At 40.7% G+C, this 22,064-nt stretch overlaps 1 protein-coding gene across 1 annotated transcript in view; it reads right to left on the bottom strand.

Moving 5' to 3' along the window:
* The window catches only part of spata20 (spermatogenesis associated 20), a 45,053-nt gene that overhangs the window by 15,167 nt on the left and 7,822 nt on the right, over positions 1–22,064 (bottom strand). Inside the window, exons 12-15 of the mRNA XM_044337348.1 lie at positions 21,412–21,580; positions 14,753–14,961; positions 9,356–9,555; positions 7,271–7,351 (exon numbers count right to left, since the gene is read on the bottom strand). Of these exons, the coding sequence (XP_044193283.1) occupies positions 7,271–7,351; positions 9,356–9,555; positions 14,753–14,961; positions 21,412–21,580 (659 nt within the window). The remainder of the gene's footprint in view (positions 1–7,270; positions 7,352–9,355; positions 9,556–14,752; positions 14,962–21,411; positions 21,581–22,064) is intronic.

The following is a 22,064-nucleotide window of genomic DNA, read 5'->3' on the forward strand; positions in this document are numbered from 1 at the left end:
ATAACAAAAATGATCAAATTCACACAAATGAGAAAGAGCTAATACAGCCTGATGAAGTCCTTTCAAAACACACTTAGAAAGTAATCGATTTATGTGAAAATTAGGTTGATTTACAAGGATCTTCAGTATCTGGTTGTATCATTCTGAAAAGTAGTGAAAAGCAATGAACAAACAGAGACAGTGATTGGACAAGTTAACATGAACTTCAGAAACAGAACACAAAAAGTCTTCAAATGTAATATTTGGCTGCAAGTCTATGACCCACAGAAATCAGATATGTTCTCTAATGATGCTCTGCCCAGCATGTACTTGTTTCATTGGCTTTTTGCCTTCAGTGAAACATAATCATGTGGACTGAGGTCTTGTGAGCGACTTAAAGATCATTCCACTGTTTGACCATAAAATAAAAAGACTTTTTGGTTTTATTTAGCTGTATGTGCAGGATCATTATCCTGCTGCAATGTTTTAAAACTGAGTTCTTAATTTTAAAAAGGGCTATGAATCACACACTGTTCACCCAGTATGTACTGCATGTGAACACAGTCACCGTTAAAGCTAAGAGTCAACACTCTAACCTCATAGTCTGTTTTGTTTCAAATCCAATGTGCTGGATTAACAGTGCCCAAGCTATGAAAAACATATCCCCGTCCTAATACTTTCTGACTGCACTGTAGTTTCTCAACACTTCCACAAACTGACTTACTGGTACATTCTAGGTTTGTGTTTTTACTGTTGCTAGCTGCCATTTCTCACTGGAATTCTATGTGTCATGTTAGAGCCATCCATTATCCATCATCATGTGGCACTGATATAAAAAAAAACAAAAGTGAACAAAGGAGTTTTTCATACAAGTTTACTTCTCAAGGAGTAATTCATTGTTGCTCAGCAACATTTCTAACTGCTGAAAATGTCCACAGATGAACTGTGCCACTGTGTTTCTTGCCCCCTAGCTGTGTGCACATCCTTGACTGCTCCCCTTCCTTTCACACATTATTTCACACTTCCATATGAGGGAGACAGAGAGCAGAAAAGCAGAGGCATACAAAGACTTTATTGGCAGGAAGAACAGAAAACACAGGGCAGCAGGACAGGGACGGGGAGGGTGGGGAAGTGATGGGAGGGGAGGGGATAGAAAGTCCCTCTCAGAAGAAGTGCTAGAAAAACTGCATCTCCACTTGTATTCCAACTCCCGTCCTCTTGCAATTTGAGCTCCTCCACAATCAACAAACCCTGACCCAACTCTAATTAAGCCATATTTCTGTGTAATAGAAAAATTAACCACGATTTATTGCAGCAATTGCAATCAAGAGTGATGTTTCAGTATGATTGTTAGGGCTGTAATTGATTCCAACAAGCAAAAAGTGCAGCAGAAGCTCAGAGTGCTGTGGTGAATTGAGAGGCACAGAGTCTGGCGATGAATTAAAATACTAAATAAATTAAACGAAGTGAAGCTCTCGGAACGTGTGTGTGTGTGTGTGTGTGTGTGTGTGTGTGTGTGTTGAGATTAGCATGAGTTGGGCTCTGAGCACCTCATTCAGCACAATTAGAGCACGCCGGCCTCAAACCAGGAAAACAGGCGAGGAGTAATTGGATTTAAATTAGACATGTTCTCTACTCATGGCTACCTAACGTAACATGGAGCACAATCCCCTCACTCACTCTTCTGTTTATCTCATTTAACATCCTCCCATCTCTTGCCACCCTTAGTACTCACATAATTCACCCTCTTGACTCCACTATTCACTTTATCCTTTTATCGTTCTCATACTCTTCTCCACTAGTCTAATTGGTTTTCTCTTATCCATTATCTCATTTTTTTCTGCTGCTCTCAGGGTATCTGCTGGTGTCTTTTTTGATTGCTTCAAAGAGTAACTAATTAAGTTCATTGTTAAGTATGTTTGATAACAAAATTTATCTCTGAAGGCATAAAATGTCATAAAATAGCGAAAAATGTCACAATTTCCCAAAACTCAAGGTTACATCTTGAAATGGTTGGTTTTATTGGCATGTCTGCCTGTCAAGTTTTAGATATCACACACTGAAGCGGTGTGCATGGAGTACTTGTAACAGCAATACTATGCATTTAAAGAGTTAGGAGGATGAGTGGTTTAGCCTCTCTAAAACCAAAAACACAAGCGCAGAAGTGTTCAGAATGGATTAAACTGTGTTTTTGTCCGCTCTAATGTAAGCTGCATTATTAGCATATCTGGCAAACTAACTGACTAATTAATGAAATATTAATAATAATATTGAGGCTAGTTTTTTTTAAATATATCAGTTAGTATATATCTTAAATATAAGATAAATATATTTTCATCTAAATATATCTTCATCCTCAAAGCCTTTTCTCTTGTAACTTTAAAAGTGAGAGCACACTATTTGAAAACACATATGTAAGCTAACAGTATGTAAGCTAACCAGCCACAGTCTGATTTTACATGTAACCTCAGGCATCCAGCATGATATCATGTGTTTAGCCATGCACCACCCTAGTGCATATATAAGAACGTTTATGCAAGATTCTTTTAAAAACAAGTAAGCAGGAAACATGAAAAAAAATCACCCGGAGACAGCATTTTTAACCAACTCATGGAGTTTACATTGGTGTTATTAGCTAGCTAGCTACAGCTGATAAAAATGTCAGTGACGGTTGTCATTTCAGTCTCTAAAATCGATGGATTCTAGCTTGAAATGACAAGCTGCTTGTGTCTGCCTCTAAAATCAAGGACCCATTGTTTCAAAAATTCCAGAGAATTTTCAGAGGAAAATCTGTCAGTGTTATCACAGTAAACTGCATATGTGCTGTGTGAGAAAGGAAAGCTTGACAGGCGTAGCAACAGTAACTAAGAGGGCAAGGGTTTAACAAACATATTAATGTTAATTATTCCATTAACAATTAATCAAGTAATTCTCTCAGCACCATCTTTCATTTTTCCCTCCCACATACACACAGAGTGTATGTGTATGTGTGTGTGTGTGTGTGTGTGTGTGTGTGTTCATAGCATGCACATGTGACATCTTGTGTTTACATGTGTGGAGTGATTTGCATATGCATGTCTGCAAGAACATTTGTATGTGTTGCAACTGTTGCTGTATGGGGATATGTATGAGGACATATCGTAAGTATGTGTACCTGCTGGTGAGTGTTTGTGAGAGTACATCTCACAGCTGCTGCAGGCAGCTTTGCTATTCCACTGGGAAGGTGGTATCTCATCTCCAAGAATGAGTGTGTGTCTGAATGTTGTGCTGGATCATCACATCTCAGCCCGGCCAAGGTAGTGGCTGCTGCCACTAATGGCCGGCTGTTCTCACAACATCTGGAGACACACACACACACACACACACATACGCACACTCTCCTCTCCCTCCTCTGTCTCATTTACTCCTTTCCCCATCTCCCCCTCACTCTGAGGCTCAATGAAGGCTCATCAGGAGAAAATCTGGTTCTCTGGCACTCTGACAGACTCGTCCAGGATAGTCTTTTCTGGCTTCTGCACACACATACACTGTACATATTATACACACACACACAAACAAAGCACTTTTCCCTCTGTGCAGTCTGTGTCTGCTTTTTTTCAGGGATTTTGATGCCATACAGTATTCTTCACCAAAAAATGATATGTACTGTATATACTTTTTCACCTCTCTCTTAGTAATAAAGATATGCTGTTCACCAGTTGGGAGTAATTAGTGACAGTGACTCTTGTTCTATTTTAAAGGAGCAGTGTGTAGGATTTAGTGGCATCTAGCGGTGAGGTTGCAGATTGCAACAAACTGAATACCCCTTCCAAACATGTAGGAGAATTACAGTGGCCGCAAAACTCTCAAAAAACACAAAAGGCCTACTCTAGAGCCAGTGTTTGGTTTGTCCATGCATGGCGGTGCAACGTGGCAGGCTCCGTGAAAAAGGACCCGCCCCCTATGTAGATATAAAGTGCTTAATCTAAGGTAACGAAAACACAACGATTCTTATTTTCAGGTGATTATACACTGATTAAAACATACTTATGAATATTATATTCCATTTCTGCCAAATCCGTTCTGCTGGATGCCACTAAATTCTACACACTGCACCTTTAAGTGTGTATCTCTCTCATTTACCATCTTATTGGTCCCAGTAGTAAAGACCAGTGTGTTCTTCTTGTCACTATCATCTCTTTTCTCATCCTTCACTCTAGGAGGCCTTTAAAACTCCATTCCTCTTGCATCCTCAGCTCTACTATTACTGCCGTCATTAGCAGACACAGGCCAACACCCTCCATCAGGCTGAAGCATTACCAATTGAAATTTGATGCATAAAATAGCTATTTGGATTATCTTAATTAGACCAGAGAGGATTTACATGAATGCAAGGGTGCTGACCCTTAAATATTTGTCTTTCCAAGGTATCTGCAGGTTTCAGAAGGCCACAAAAATCAAGCTTAACATTAACTGGAGTTGCATTACACCAATTTAAAAAACATTATAAACAATAACCTGTCAAACACAGCATATTACTTTACAACTATTATGCTGACAAGCATTCACACTTTTCTTCTTTCTAGCATATTTAAGTGATTTTTTTAAAAATATTAAAATCTATAATGGAAAGTCTATGGGAGAAATGTTTAAAATTTGATATCTCAAAAACTAAAAGTGCTAAAGTATTCATATTTCATGGACAGGTGTCCCATGTGGAAACGCTTAACATATTAAAACATGGTACCAATAACACCACCATGTGGCCAGTTATCAAGTGTTTTACATTTTAGCTAATAACTCATGCACCGTGAGGCGTAACAAAACCAATATTTGCACATTGTGTTCCTCGGACGATGCTGATTTGATTGGTATAGGCCACGCCCATTAGCACCACTAAAGACTTTCCGCCATTTTGGACTTTTTGGTAATTTTCTGCTTCTGTTGGCACATATTTAACCTTTTTGGGTATCACTTACCGTTTGGCCTGATGCACTTACCGGGCCAGAACTCTTCAATGCTAAATTCGATTGCAACCAATTTGGGAATTTTATACATACAGCCACACTGCGCAAGTGTGTAACATCTGATACAATTCTACCCACAGGGGGCGCTACTGTAATATTATAATATGATATTTCTACAATTTTGTTGTCTTTAATAAAATGAAACTTGGTACACAAGTTCTCCATGAGAATGTGCATGACATATTGGAGCATGGCACCAATAAGCCCACTTTGTCGCCTTTAGTGAAACACCACCATACTACTTATTAACTGCTATGGTTCCATGGTAACCAAATTCAGCAAAGTTGTACAGATGGGGATGTTGAACAAGTCTGTAGCATTTTCAGCAGTGCTTTGCGAATTATTTCAGCTGTCAGTGTTCACATGCATATTCTACAGGAATTGCATTTACTAGTTTAAACTTTTCTCCGACAACAGCCCCCCATCAGAGAATCCCATGTGATTAACGTGAAGGTAACAAGGCCCAGCATGTGACTGGTCCTGTCTGGGTGTGATTGTACATACAGTACATGCCCCTTAATAATAGATTCATCCTGATAATGGCTCTATCTCGCTCGCTCTCGGTCTCTGTCTCTCTGTGGGGATCTGGAATGGCCTGATGTTACTGCAGCCACCGTCTGATACTGCACAAGTCATCAATATTTCAATAGAACCCTGTTGAGAGTGTGTGTCTGTGTGTGTGTGTGTGTGAGTGAGTGTGTGAGAAAAAGAGAGGGACAGACATGGGAAACAATCGCTGCTTTAATTTACTGATTTAATTCCGGTTACAGGCTGTTCTAATAAACAGAACCCAGTGAGCAGTCTTGCACAATCAGAATAATCAGGCTGTGTGTGTGTTTTATTTGCTTCGAGTTTTACTAACTCAACCAGTGTGTAAAAGCTGCATCATACAACTTTGGACATGTACAGAGTTGTCCATAATGGACACAAAAAGTCCAGAATCCTAATTATAGTGGGCATGATTTGCTTTTGTGCTGCTATTTTTTGTAATTTGGTAAAATAAGATGGGTGTAATTTTGCTTAAAAGCCATTCCTACTGCAGAACATACGAGGTTAGCCACGCTGAGATGAGACCCCTTTTTCAACAACTCATGTTATAGACCAACTCAACAACATATACAAGCAGAATACAGTCTAAATCACATTGCAAAGGGAGAAATATTAAACAATGTATTCAGTAAAAATCTGTTCAAAATAAATACGTGAAGAAAGAACTTGTTAAACAGTCCATAAAAATATTATATCAAGAAACGTGTTCACAGACTAAGAACAAGAGGATATTTAATATTTTAAAGCTGATGGGGTTTGTTGATATGTGTACTATAATAGGTTCTATTTTACCTTCTTTATCTGGTTTAGTGTGATTTGCTGTGGCCGTTTTCTGTATGGTTTTTTTGTGTGTGTTTGTTTTTGTGGTTTTTACTTTGTTTTTGTTGCGTGTTTAGCTCTCAATAAAAAGCAGACGAACAAAAACACAAAATGTCATTACAGCTTTATCATCTCCAAAATAAAATGTAAGGTAAATTATGAACAGGTCCGTTGTTCGGTCTTTTTAAATGTCAAATTATTTACAAATGCACAGCATTCTCTTAAAGTTGAAGGCTGAAATTTGTGACAAATGTGGCCGTATGAATCATAAATGTTGGCGATCCGCAATGAATGTAAGTCTGACTTAAGACTGACAGCTGATTCATTCATGACAAACAGCCTGTGTCAGGACTGGCACAGAGACTCATGCAGACATGCACACTAAGAATCTCTACAACTATAGAGTTGGGATTTTAGACCCAACGGGCATCTAGATGTTAGGAAAGGACTTTAAGGTCAGCTAGTGCCTTAAAAGAGATAGCTGGAAAGTTATGACACTGCAGGGATGGGAGGAGAGGAGAGGAGAGGGGATGGGAAGGGAGGAGAGGAGTTGAGAGGAGACAGGAGGAGAGGAGAGGAGAGGAGAGGAGCTCATGCTGACCTTTAAAGAACCACACTTAAACCAGCCAACACCTCAGGCACTGTTCTAACTTAGTCCCACACTGCATCTGTGTGTGTGTCTCTGTGTTTTTGTCGTGTGCATATTTCAAAGGTTATTTGCTAAATCTGCTGCCACCCTAAAGGTAATGATGTTGGAGTGAATCAATGCATGCTATGTGCTACAAGTTGATCTTTACTTTTCAGGGTCACTTTAGGGACTGCTGACACATACGTTTGTCAAGCCGATGCATCATCTCTCTCTCTCTCTCTCTCTCTCACACACACATATGCACACACACGCGATCTAAAATATTTACCTTATGTGGCAGGAAGAGGGAGTTGACTGCTGCTAGAAGACTCGTGGTATCCGGGGCATCCCTTTGGCCACAGATCACGATCTACAAAAAAAAGCAGAGGAGGGAAAATGTGAAGGAAGGGGAATAAGGAAGAGCAGGGAGAGATAACAAGATGAAAGAGAGTATGAATAGAATGATATAAGAGGGGAAAGGTGACACATAAGAAGAGGGGAGAGGGGGAGGAGGTGCTGGAGGTCAGTACTGTATTTCTAGCGGTAACAAGGGAGGCAGGTGTTTTCTCCAGGACCGCCTCATCCCGCCTCGCCCCTGAGCTCGTTACCCTCGCCCCAAAGCCCTGATTCATCCTCCGCAGGTCACATGTAACGGATGGAAGGCTAACTATCCCCACTCCTCTCATTCTCTACCCATGTGTTATTCCCATCTCTGTTCCTCTGTATGTGCAGCACACGGTTTCACGCTGAAAGTTTTCTTAGGGTGACCAAGAAACTTCGGGGCAACTCCCGCTGTGCTTCGCTAGTATTCTGGTTTCGGTGGTTTCAGGCTAACTGAGGGTGTTAATATTTCAAAACCGATTATATAACGGAGGCTGAACAGCTCAAATAATCCATTAAATGCATGATGGTTATTAAAACAGGGGGGGGAAAAGATTTTGATAATCAGTGTGTCCAGAGATTAAGTGTGCATGTATGTAGGGAGCTGAGATAAGAGGCAGTGTCCTCCGACGACCTACCCCGCTTGAACTGAGTTAAAAAGGATGTATCGACACATGAGCCGCTTGTTTAAAGAGACACCTTTGTGAGCAGAGGTTTATATCGCAGTGCTTTAAGCCTCCAGTTAGTATGGTAATGATGGAAGATGTAGCAGCCGTAGTAAAAACAGCAGAGTGAATGGATTCAGATTCAGAGTGAAGGAAGAGGTGATTAAATGTTTATTAAAAGAAATGTTGGAAGAGAGTAGTTATATGCACATCACGTAGGCGCTGTTAGAAAGCAGCATCAATGAATGTTTGTGACCTAACGAAGACCCGAGTAGGATCCAAACATCTTGATAAAATTTTGTGGCTTGGAGCAAGTGTGCAAGCGTTAACTTCTTTCATTATTAAAAAAAAAAGGTCCTATTGTGATAATGAGTGTGAACAATGATGCTTTACTCGTATATCAAGTGTTTATTAGTGATGTCTCCAATCCTGATTTTAGCTTTTGCATGTTAATAATTAGAAAAGCACAATTAGAAAAATTGGAACATATTTGAGAGAAAGAGCCTGGCATAAGAAACGGCATAAAACAGTTGAACTAATGCTGAATTTAATTACTGAAATCTATATAAAATTTAATTAAGCCGCTGAATCCAAAGGAAAGAAAATCTCTGCTAGTTGAGTGTGGTGCCGCCATCATCTACAGTATTGATCTCTCTGCTGTGAATCATATATATTTTATTAATATGTCAGAGACAGACTGCTGTGAAAGAGGCACGACGTGGCCGCTTATATTTGTAAACTGAACCTGTCGTGTTTCAATCAGAAAAGAATAAAACATTTACTGATGTGATAATATCTCGTTTTAGCGCTATGGAAGTAGCTTTCTGTGGCTCTGCGGCCAGCTGGAAAGTAGTCAGCGCAGCTATAATGGGGATCTTTTTGGTTTCACCAGCTCCCAGCTCGGCTTTTGTTCAGCTGCTGTGTATTGTTTTGTTCAGTGCTTGTTGGTAAATGCGATGTCTATTGTGCTCGCACAATTTGTCAGACAAGCAGAAACACTTGCTTTCAGTTGGCAGACATGAAAATGAGTTTAGGCTGACAGTTAGGTAAACACACCCACTCCCTGAGCCGGGCTGGCCTCGAAGGCTCAGCATAGACAGACAGGGTGGAACAGTGCTGCTTTCCCCGGTTGCCCCAGTCACGCTACCATTGGTTCCAACCCTTGTGTTTGAGCCCTGTATCCCTCTACCATAAACCCCATAAACCAGAGAAGTAAAGTAGTGAATGCCAATTTAGCTACAAACATAGACATAGGCAAAGCATAGTTGTAATGTTAAGCACAGTCATCAATTCAATTATGTGTGTGTGCGTGTGTGAGAGAGAATAACCTGTTTAAGCGTGTAGTGCTGGGCCATAAGAGCCCGCACCATTTCAGGCAGGGCTATGGGGACCCTGGTGAGACGGTCGGAGAAGGCTGCCAGCAGCTGTTGGGACCTTTGGAGCCACTCCTGTCTTCCAGTGTAGTGGGACAGACGCAGGAGGTTGGACGCTGACACTGAGTTAGCACTGGGCTCTGCTCCATCCTGATCTGAGAGACACACACACACACACACAAAGATACACAACATCCTTAGAAGGCTTCAATATTGTACTTCAAACTAAAGTGAATCTGGCAGAATTCAGAGTGTTGGTGTGTGTTTGTTTATATTGACTACATGGTGTCAGATCATATGGTCATATATGATTGGGTAGTCTATGGTACATGTGACTTTAAATGAGTATTTTGAGTTGTGGTGTGGTGTGGTGATATACTTTTTGTGTCTGAAATTATTCTATTTTAGGATGTCGGAGGCAGAGAATCTCGACAACAAGCAGAACTTTATGTCTGACATATTTCAAAGTCGCTCTTGTGCTGCTTAAAGCTGTGTTCACCAGCTACCCGCTAATGTTTTCTGTCTGCTGTTCGGTGCCGCTGACAGGTAGTGTACAGTGGGTTTAACCGGAGCTTTTCTGCTGCCTGGCTACAGCTGCAAAAGAGTTGTAAAACCGAGAAAATGAAGTCAAAAGAGGCTGTGTAAATCTGACCTGACCCCTTTCACTTTACATGAAGTCATTTGAACCCCTTTCTCATTTGATCCATTGTTAATATAAAAATATTGATTGGTGAAGCTTTAACAGTCTCTACCCTAAAGACAGCAAATCATATTGCACACCCATGTTCCACTTTATATTTATGTGATGTTGGTCAGGGGTTTATCATGCCTTTATAAAGAAGCAAAATATTTCAAAAAGTCAACAGGATTGCAACCATATGATCAATAATAAACAGGCGTAAAATCAAGAAGAAGATGCATGTCTTAAATAGGACGGGTTCACAACAGACATTACATCTCTACTCTTTAATGAGACTCGAGTGATACATCTTGCCTCTGGTCCAAAACATTAAGACTTCCTGTTACAACGACAGGAAAGATGGAGCACTAATAAGTTTAAATACACATCACCTTCCCCCAGTACACAATCATCCCAGAGTCTCAACGTGTGTTGTGATGTGACTTGACGAACAGATGACCTCATGACTTTGCCCTGTTAAGTGATTGCTCCTTATCTCTTATCAGTGTCCAATGAGAGCCTGGAGGTGATCTTCTCATAACCTACGACCTTGCTGCCATGTCCGCATCTCAGCGGTGCCCTGATGCTTGTGTATATGAACGTGTGAGCGTATAGCCTCCTGTGTTTGTGTGTTAAGTGTGAGAGAGAAAGAAGACTTTTAGCTGGTTGACGACACAAGTCAAATTGTTATTTTAGGTCACAAACTAAAAATAGCTGAGAAACCCCAGATACACGTTACTGCGAAGCCACACACACTCAAAAAAATTGTACTGTAAAAAACTGTACGTATTATTTTTATGACAAGCAGGCATTTTACATCATATACGGATGCACGTGAACACTCACGCATGACTGAGCTGTTTTATGTTATCCTGCAGTATGTTTCAGCTCTTCCTGAACCCCACGGCAAGGAAGCTTCAACATACGCTTACACACACACACACACACACGCACACACACTGTAAATACAGACAGAGGTTGAGCCTTTCTGCTTTCCACATTTCATATGTCTCTCTTCTTAAAGAGCCCCACAGAAGGAGGTCACATACGCACATTAAGCTATGACAGAAGAGCCTCGAACCACGCGCACCCACGTTGTGACACACATACAGAAAGTACCCATGATAAAACAGACTCATGAAAGTAACACTGCACTAAAACACCACTTACACTTTTAGTTTTTACACTTTTTTTTTTTTTTTGGGTTTTCTATGACTCAAGCATCCAAAATGTTTTTTTTACTGTTGGTGAGTGGGAATACATCTGAAAGACGGCCACAGGAGACAGAAGCTCTCAACTGAAATCCAAGATTTTAACAAACACCAGACAACCAACAGCAAGATTTTTTTAAAAACACAAGCAAAAAAAAAAAACCAAAACATCACCAAACAGATACTGTATATCATTTTAACCCTACTCTTCAAAAAAAAACAAATACACACAGGGGAGTGTGGCGGGGCTGAAAAATGTGGAGTGGCAGTGCGGTGGGGTAATCCGTCTTGCGAGTGACAGGCTACGCTGCCGGGACAGGCGTCCGCACTGCACTGGCTGTAGCGTCACTAATGGGCTTCAACCCTACACAGAGCCCGCCACCGTAATGGCACAGTCAATCCTCTCAGATGAGAAACCTCTCGCACGTCGGCTCCGATAAACACGCGCCGGTGCAGGTGTGACGGCGTGCGAGGACAGGCGCTCCCACACAAGCTCTCACATACACACACACACACACACACATGCGACCATCATCTCTGATCTGTCAACATATCATAACAAGAATAACTATTAGCTTTTTCCCTGTTCCCCCCCCCCCCGCCCCGTCTTTGCTATTTTGCTCTCGTCTGAACTATCTGTCACAGCTGTATGAGTTTTTGTGTGTGTGTGTGTGTGTGTGTGTGTGTTGTTCCTTTTTTTATGTGAAGAAAATATAGAGCTGTGGCACCCGGAGCATTCAAAGTGATCTCTCTATCTTCCGGATAAAATTTTCCATTTGGAGGCTTATGCAGAGGTTAAAAGTTAACACTTGAAAACTAGCCTACTGTAGAACAATTGCACACTCAAAAACTAATTTACAACAATATTACAACACAACAGATTTTTCCCCTTTGCCTTATGCGGTGGCTTTGCCAAAAATCCAGAATTTCCAACAAGAAAAAACATGTGAATCATGTGTAACAATAAGAATAGACAAAAGAAACAATATGAGATCCATTAGGATGAGGAGAAGACCAGCCTACTGGCATCACATAATCTATTACAGGAAAGATATTAGGCTGAGTAGAGATGACAAGAGAATAATAATAAAAATACAATTGGGAGAAGCGAAATGTTACAATGGATGCTTGCTGTCAGACGGAGTAGGTGGAGAGCAAAAACTAGATGAAGCACACAACAACTAGATCCAGACTGGAAACTTTGGTCTGACAGATCAAAGATAAATGTCTGCATGTCTACAAGGTGTCAGCTTCTCTAAACTGCCTGCAGCCATCAACTGGAAGAGCAGACTGGCAGCTGAAGAAGGGCTGCAGTGCACGTCAAAGTCGCACCCATTTATATTCCGTTCCATCAATCCTTTGGTACAAAAACACTCTTTTAGCCGCAGAAATTGTGAGGTAATGCAGAGTAGCTACATTAGACCGCTTACTGAATAAAATATGTGGTTATTTGTCAAGACAACAGGCTGCTTGTAAATAAAGAGAATGAAATATTCAGGATAAAAGTTAAGATGTAAGCGAGATGAGAAGAGGCAGAAAGCAGATTCACGTTGTACATTGTGCTGGCTGCTTCAATCTGTCAGAGGCAGATGAAGTGAGGGAAGGTTGCACTGTGCTGGAGGTAGATAAGGAGGTCAATATTCCTCTGCTCCCCTGTTTTATCCTCCGGCTATTATCTGTGCATCCATCTATCCATCCATCTATCCTGGCCTCCCTCCTCTCTTGTGGTTGGAGTGTAGCAGTGTAGTGAAACTGGCAGCGATACTAGACCCGAAGCTTCCATCTTGTTAAGCTCGATCGATAACATGATGGATATAGGCAGGAGAGAAAAAAAGATGGATGAATGATTATCCCCGTCCATTGACGTTTCTTTTGTTGAAATAAATTACCGCCATCCAATCATGCTTCTTTTGTCCCTTCAAATCACTGTGGTCAAACTGTGGCGATGTGTTGATATCAGCGAAATGTCTGCGGTGGAGGCCTCGAATCCCTGAATTTATTCGTCTGTCTGAGCTATCCATCCTTAGACTTGTCTGAACCACAGAGGTATGCTGCAGTAGTGCTATTAATCCTTTACCTGTCCATCAACCCTTCCCTGCATCTCTCAACCTATCAGAGCGATGGCGATGTCGGTCTGTCGGTCCACCACTTTGTTCCAGACTGAAATCTCAACAACTGTTGGATGGATTGCCATGAAAATTTGTACAGATATTCATCATCTCCAGAGGATGAATCCTATTGACTTTGGTGATTCTCTGACTTTTTAGCTAGCGCCACAAGCAGAAGTTGTATGTCAACATCTACTTTATGAATTGGCACAAAATTTTGAACAGACATCTATAGTTCCTGAACGATAAATCTTAATGATTTTGATTATCCCTGACCTGTCCTCTAGTACCACCATGAGGTTGACAATTTGTTGTTCTGAGCCAAATGTCAAGACAACAATTGGATGAATTGGTTCAGACACTTTGGTTCAGACATTCATGTTCCTCTCAGGATGGACTGTGATAACTTTTGAGATTCTTGACTTTTTATCTAGCACCATCATCAGGTCAAAATTTCAATTTGTCCAATATTTTGATTTATGACCAAATACCTGAAAAACTAATGAGGCTGAGGCTGATGGGAATGTCAGCCTAGTGCTAATTAGCACATGTTAGCATGCTAACATGCTATAATAAAATTGTGAACATGGTAAACATTACCTGCTAAACATCAGTATGTTAACATCATCATTGGGAGCACGTCAGCATGCTGACATTAGCATTTAGCTCAAAGACCTGCTGTGCCAAAGTACAGCCTCACAGAGCCTTTAGCCTGGCTGTAGAGTCTGTGTCTTATTTGTATGAAGAGTTTGCCTTTTCAAATGATCGTGACTGATGATGTGATTTAATCAATCATATCTAATTGGCAACACTTATAAAAAGGTAATAAAACCCTGATAAAACCCTAATAATTATACTGGAAGATTTAATAATAAAAAAATAATAAAACTATAAGGTGAGAGTTCTGGTGGCTTTCAGTAATAGAAATAATGATGAATTTGTAATATCTGAGGATAGATACAATCCAATCACACTCCCTACCTTAAATTCCAGGCAGTCACAACTCTCCAGGAAGTTCAGAACAGCTTATTAGAGGATTTAAATAGAAAAAAAATCACTTTAAAGCAAAGAAAAAAATGGACAACTGTGTCAAACTATGTAATTTCACTAGTTAGCCAGGCTAGACTGCTTCATGTCCCTCACATAATGATGTTAAGGCATGTCACATGTAAGGTTGTTGGATACTGAAATGTGGTACTATAATGATACAGGCAAGTAACATAAAACACAGTCCCACTGGAGGTAAACTTCCAGTACCTGGGTAGTTTATCTCATTGGTGTCATGAGAAAAGTATTTTTGTTTCAAGATCTAGGCTGTTGATACGAGAAGGGCTCTCTGTTATCCATCCCTCACCTTCTTTGAGCTGCAGCAGCACAGTGCTGTCACTTGGATCACTGCAGAAGTAACCTCCACCCTGCTCATCCCAGAACAGCTCGTCCTGCCTGACCTGCAGCTCTTCTGCCCACTTCAGCCAATCAGTCTGCAACGTGGCCTCATACAGGTCCAGCAAGCCACAAATGATGAAGGAATAATCATCCAGGAAGCCAGAAATAGGCGGAGATCTGGAGAATACAGAGGAAGAAGGGAAATTAAAATCAGATGAGAGAAAAAGAGCGAGAATGAGGTCTTTTTTCATTAAAAATTTATTTGGAGATGGATGTCAAGTGTTGAGATGGGTCAGTGCTAGTGAACAAGATCAGTTTCTTGTTTTTCCTCCCACATCATTATACATCAAATGCTAGTTTAGTTTCTGAAGAAGATCAAGAGGTGGTTTCTATCAAGACAGTATAGACACTTGGAAGAACCAGCTTTAAATTGAGTCTACAAAGAGCCTGAAGGGATTATTTGGCACAATTATTTGGCTACATTTTGCTACAAACAGCAGGCTGTGTGTAATCTCCAAAAGGATATTTTTTTTCTCTATGTGAAATTGCTCATCTGCCTTCGTCTCTGAACTTGTCATAGAAGGCATCTGAGCCATTTCTACATGCACAAAGAGCTGTACACACACAGTCTTTGAAGTTTCAAGTGAAGCAGGACAGTAATTAGACAAATCTGATCACAGTGAGACCATCCCACGTCCTACTAGCATCAGTGTGCCACCTCTCCCTTCATCTGTCTCTCCATCCCCTTCTCTCTATCCTCTTTTATGTAACCTTTACTCCTTCTCAAATTTCAATCCCACATCCTTTTTTCATCTCTACTTACTCTACTTCACTTTGAAACCCTCACTCAATCCTCACCTCTAGCCAAAAATCCACTACCCTACCTCCATCTGCTTCCCTGTTTCCAACCACACTTCCAAATACTGCAGCCACACCCCAGCACGGAGCTCCCTCTGAGCTCCCACACCACATTCTCCCTCCGATTCCCACAATGACACCCTGTCTGGGTGAGTGTAGGGGAACGGACGGTGACAGGAGGCCAGATAGCGCTGCGTCAGGGGAGGCCGGTGGACGGAGGGATTTGAGACTGCAAGGGGTGGTCAAGAGGCTGAAAACAGGACTTTGGAGGATATGAAGTGCATGAGGACTTTGAGAGGTCACGGGGAGATGAGGAGTCACAACTAGGCCTATCTCTCCCAGACAAACAGACAGAAAGAGGTTGAGTCATAACTCTAACGGAGACAGAAAGCACTCTCACACTGGTCAGGAAAGGGCCAGGTTAGATATGAAGCCAAATGAGAGGAGAATGTTTATAATTTGACATCATGGCAAATTTTAGAGTCCAGAGTTCATAAAACAACAAGTAGCAAAGGGTAACTACCTACAGACATCGTAAACGAAAAATTCTGGTTTCTTATACAGGAACTTGGCCATTAAAGTCTGTTAAAGCCAGGTGCTGGGCAGTACTACTGCATTTTTGAAAAAAACTGTATAAAGCCTTATGTGTCTCCAGAGAGAGCTGCGTGAAGTCTGATAAATTACTTTAAATTATGTCACTTGAGTCAGCGTCGGAGAGTGCTGAAGACTAGAATTTTGAAAATGAAAAAAATGGTGCATAGAGTCAGAAAGAGGTGAGGTTACCAGACCTCTGTAGTCCGCTGCTAATCTCTGCTTAAGGCTACTAGCTCCAGGCTACGTTAGCCGCTAATAGCATAACACATCTCTGACCGATCTGTCAGCAGTTGACTTAAGTTTCCTTATGGGTAATGTAGGTGCCATGTTTTGACAAGAACAATATGTGAAATAAAAATGACTAGTCCTGTTGCCTCAAAATTTTATTGTTTTAAACTTTCCAATCGCAAGCCCGACGACGTTATAGAAGTACAAAGCAGAATTGGACGAGTACTCTCTTTGTAAGCTAACTTTAAGGATACTCGTCAAATACATTTATGTTGTGTATTCATTTTTGCAAAAAAAAAAAAAAAAGATTGGCTCATATACTGTTATTGGGTTTCTTTTTTACTCTCAGACAGAGGCAGGCTAACCGTTTCAACATTGTTTCCAGTCTTTATGCAAAGCTAAGCTAGCTAGCTGGAGCGTCATATCTATTTACTGTACGGACATAAGTAGTATTGATCTTCTTATCTAACTCTCCACAAGAAATCGAATGAGCATATTTCCAAAATGTTGAACTATTCCTTTAAAACTTGACTGCTCGTGCTTATTGCCCTGTTGGATTTTTTTTTTGGCAATGTTGCCTTGGTAAACATTGCTTGGTGAGTACAATGTTATTAGTACAGATACAGTAGGAATGATGGCCAATTACAATAATAAGACCCCAGTGATATGCAACTGAAAATCCCCTGTAACTTTTATTTTGGTCACTATTTTTAAACAGGTTTTCAATAGAGGAGTAGGCCTGCACATTCATATCTATGGACTTTTCAATCTAATATGATCTGCGCTACAGTTTTAATGATTATTCCCCCACGAGCAAAACCTCTCAAATCTACCTACCTCATCACACTCATCTTATATTATCATATCATCAAAACTGACAGGTCACTGATACCCCTGCCATGTCCTTCCACCCACACTAACAAACTCCAAACCTTCAGCTCACCAACTTCATCAAATTGCATTTTGTTTACGAGAATACCCCTCTTTCACACAGTGACATGTCATCTGGCTGAGGTGACTCCAGCCTTAGGGATGACAAGACCTCGAGGCGGCCTCACCGACACACACACAAACACTAAGATCTAAAAGCCTTTCCAAAATACTCAGCCTTTTTTTATTCACCCCTTCAATTGTGGACGTTAAATGAGTCACTTCCCTGAGAGCAGAGATAAAACACCTTGTCAGTCTGCCGTATCATAGCACTCAGAGACAGTTTAACAATAATAGCTTCATAATGGTTCCCTCATACACCCGCTTCTTCACTTCCCTCTGAATGAGCCTCAGAGGTAGAAACCTATTGGGGCGATATGGGTCACATAAACACACTGAGCCCCATCATTCTTACAACAGCAGTGACCTTTATATTACAGAATAATTTAATATACTCGCTACTGCAACAGAGTGTACCTTTTACGCACTACGCTGTGCCATTATGTATATGAAATAACACATAATAATGTCACGGAGAAAAATAATAGCGGAGAGCAACAGAAAGAAAGACCAAATACAGAGAAAGAAGAAAGATTTCCCAGTTTGACTCATTAATCAGGAAATGTTACTGGTGTTTGTTTTGCTGCGACGCTCTGTAGAGCCCTCTCACATTCCTGTTTCACATCCAATTGCTCTTTGTACACCATCTGGCATCCTGCATACTTTATCCTCTCCTTTCTTTTATACATTTGCTTTATCTCTTTTCTCAAACCACTCACATTATCTCTCTACAGACCACAACATACACCCCGAAGGCGGTGTTTTGAAGAAATGCCTCTGAGTGTGAAGCAGGAAAGTGTAACAAAATAGGATGCTTTCTACATCATTAGGACACAGCTTGGGCTCAGTTTTGGGAATCAGTTTAGTTGACCGTTGGAGACGGTTGTATTAGATACTGTCTGATAAAACAGCTTAAAGGGGACACATTATTCACATTTTTAGGTCTACATTTTTAATATTTACTGGAATATATTGCATGATTTACACCTCAAAAAACTCCTTATTTATCTCATACTGACCCTTAACGCAGCCCCTCAGTTCAGCCTCTGAAACAGGCCCTTTAGCTCCTGTCTCTTTAAGGCGTCCCTCCTGATGAGCCACTCTGTTCTGATTGGTCAGCTTCCTGAAGCTGCATCACAGCCAACTTCCTGCCACTCGGGAGGATAAATCAACAACCCATGAAACAAACTATAGTAGTAGAATATTTCTTTTTTCTTTTTCTCGTTCTCTACTTAAAATGTCAACTTCTCAAAGACATCCGTATATGTTTGAGATAAAATCCAATCCAAAATATGAGTGGACAATGTGAACAACCCATGGAACAACTATAGCAACCAAGGCCATGGAATGGACGGCCATTTGTGGGCATGAACAACAAGTCGACGTCAGCTCTTCAGCAAGATAAACGCTGCAGATGACGCGTTCAGAGCGGGTTGAAGCCCTGGCTCTTCCAAAGTGTTGACTGATACCTTGTAAATACAGTGTAAAACCCCACAGGAGAAGACTGCATATGAACAAAAATCAAGTAATAATGAGTCACCATCATCAGTGGCCCACCAGGGCCTTGCCACTGTTTCAGTGTTCCCATTCTCAGTCCTCCCTAAGGTCCCTGAAGTCAGTAGTAAAACTCTAAATCATCAAGTGCCAGGCAAGAGCCACAGAAAACGTATGGCATCAGCTCTTCAACAGCCTATTAACCCAGTTAGTCTCAGCACCTACCATTCCTCCTGGTAAATTAGTCCACAGCCCGTATGTGCCTGGCATGACAGAGTGATTCACCCACCTATGTAAACTAAACCGGGCTTGAGAAAAGGGCCTTGGTAAGCATTCTCAATGCTGACACCACCCTCAATCGGACAATTATGAATGAGACAGAAGCGGTGGAACAAGGCCAGAATGTTTAGGCACGAGTGTGTGTGTGTTCATGCACATGTTTAAAATTGTGTGCATTTTATTTCATCGTGTGTGCTGTGGTACCCCTGGCATATTTTTTCTGCTGATTTGGTAGCATTTCAAACTCACTCATTTACAGTAAGTAGGGCACAGAGCTGGCTAACAGAGCAAGGACACCTGGTGTAGTGCTATGTATTCAACAAGAGACTGTGTGTATATATATATATATATATATATATATATATAGTGTGTGTGTATATATAAGTGTTTGTCATTTAAGTTGACTATATATTCTAAACAGATTAACATTTCACAGGTTAAGGGATTGAAAAATATTTTGTTAATACAGTTCAATCTCTATTGGACAAACCTGATTTATTGGCCATGTTTAGTTCAACCAAAACAATAATTAACTTCATAGTTGATTGGGAAACTATTTGTAATAAGACATGGACACAGCAAGGAAAAACTATGTATTCTTCCACTACAGAGCCTGTCTTCTCACTGTGCTGTCAGTCAAACAGCTCTGACCAGAAAAAAACTCCTCAAGCTTCAACATCATAAGTCATTCGACAGGCTTCTATAATCTATTTAAAATATTGCCAATCTTGTTTCAAATATACAGATTATAGAGGGTAGGGGAGAAATGTAATTACTGACTGGTGCATGTAAATGCAGGTTTTACAGTAACAAAGTTATTGCTGCGCATGTGAACATGATGTCTGATTTCCTTCCCTAATCTGATTTGTCCCAATAGCCCTGTTTCCTGTTTGCATATAAACAGTTACTCATTGCTCTGTGCTTAAAGTGAAAACACACCCTTACAGAATTTGAAACATTATTCCTAAACCTTAATGCTAATTCCCTGATTATTGTGCTAGATATACATTGTTAAGTTTGATTAGACTTGAGAAGATGTCTGATCAGAGATTCACGAAAATATATTTAATTTGGACATTTTGTATGGTCATCCCTGGGCAAATGAGTTGAAATCCTTATTTTATTTGAATGATTTGTCATTCCAGAACAAGTTACTTTGTGATATTCTGGAGATTAGGAGTAAAATGTTTCTCATGTATCAATAAAAATGGTCTGTTGATATATGGGATAAATAAAAATGACACACTTATTGTCTCATAAAGAATAGCTACAGTGTAGAACCTTGAGTAAAGTATAATTTAAACAAAAGACAAAGATTCCAATGTGCACAGTTATGTTCAGGGACATTGCCAGTAGCCATAGAGACTGGCAGGTTTAATGCCACTCCAGAGGAAGACAGACTTTGTTAGGACAGACAGAGCTAGGTGAAATTGAGAATGAGGTTCATTTTTTGTTTTACTGTCCTGTCTACGAGGACGTTAAGGGATGTGAGGGAACCTTTTTTGTTGCAGATTTTATTTGCCAAGCTTGGGAGAGAAGGAAGAATACTTTAATGAAGACTGAGCTGTATAATAATCTGTAATTTTGTAATGGAATGAAATGTAATGAAATGTCTGACCACTGCAAATGTAATTCTGGTGTCTTGTAAACCCATGAGGGTTGGGCACTTTGTCTGCATGACACGAAAATAAAAGAAAATCCATCAGTCATTAGTCTTTTCCTCTCGTTATCTGGTCAGGAATATTTGTAAAACAATTATTGTACTTTATTTGTGTCATTTTATGTTGATTTTATGATGTAGTGTTTGGACAGTGCCAGTATGCCAGGGTTTAACAGCTGGGGGCCTTCTGGAAGAGCCAAGTTCCTTAAACTTCTCTGATCTGTCTTTAACTGAGTCTGAACACTCATTCCCCACCAGCTCCAGGGCTGCTGACAACATCATAAACCAATCCTGTCCATCAGTAGAAAAGATGAACAAATTAAACCTACAATCATGTCTTTCACAAGGAGAAACCAGGTCTATCTTCATCCAACAAAGCAAGAGTGAAAATCCCAAGATCATTACAATGCATTATAATTTAGTTTTGGGGGCAAATTATCCATTATTCTGTGACCAAAACACTGGTTCTCATGGTGTGGGGACTCTCCTTCAACTCTCAAGGATTTATCAAAACTCTCTCTTACATCTGTTCCACTTCCATTTTGTCTCCACGGTAACAGGATCGGAGGATGGTCTGTCGCTCAGCGTCCCATAGGTGCTGTTTAAGGAAGTTGCCAGCCTGTTCCGCCCTCTCCAGCAAGGCCTTGTCCCCCAGCACGGCTCCAACACGAGCATAGGCCGACAGCATCAGACCTGAGAGAGCAAAGAAATGATGATGGTGGCGGTTCTGGTGGGCTGATTAGGTGTAAAATGACTGTTACTCAGCTTAAAATATCATGTCCTCTCTCCGCTGAGGTACCAAAGTGTAGACACACGACAGTCCCAGCTTAGTTATTTTTTTCCCCACTCTTTGAAGTTTCCTTCTTCTCTCTTCCCTCTCTACATCAATTCCTTCCTCCTTTCCCTCCATTCCTCTTTCATGTAGTGTATCAAAGCCTGGTGAGTGCGCAGCCTGGTCTTCAAAGTGTTGCAGCGGAGGACAGGTGATTAATGGAAGGGTTTCTTCATTAGAGAGGAGAAGGAGAGTCTTGTGTCTAATTGGAAAGTTCTCGGGATCGCAGAGCCTCATTACCTCACTAACACACTCTGTCTAGAGACGTCAGCCCAGGGAGCTAAATTTGTGGGTGTATGTGTGGTTTTCTTTTTGTTCTTGTAATTAATCACATCTGAGACAATG

This window comes from Thunnus albacares, chromosome 20 (assembly GCF_914725855.1).
Source record: "Thunnus albacares chromosome 20, fThuAlb1.1, whole genome shotgun sequence".
NCBI lineage: Eukaryota > Metazoa > Chordata > Actinopteri > Scombriformes > Scombridae > Thunnus > Thunnus albacares.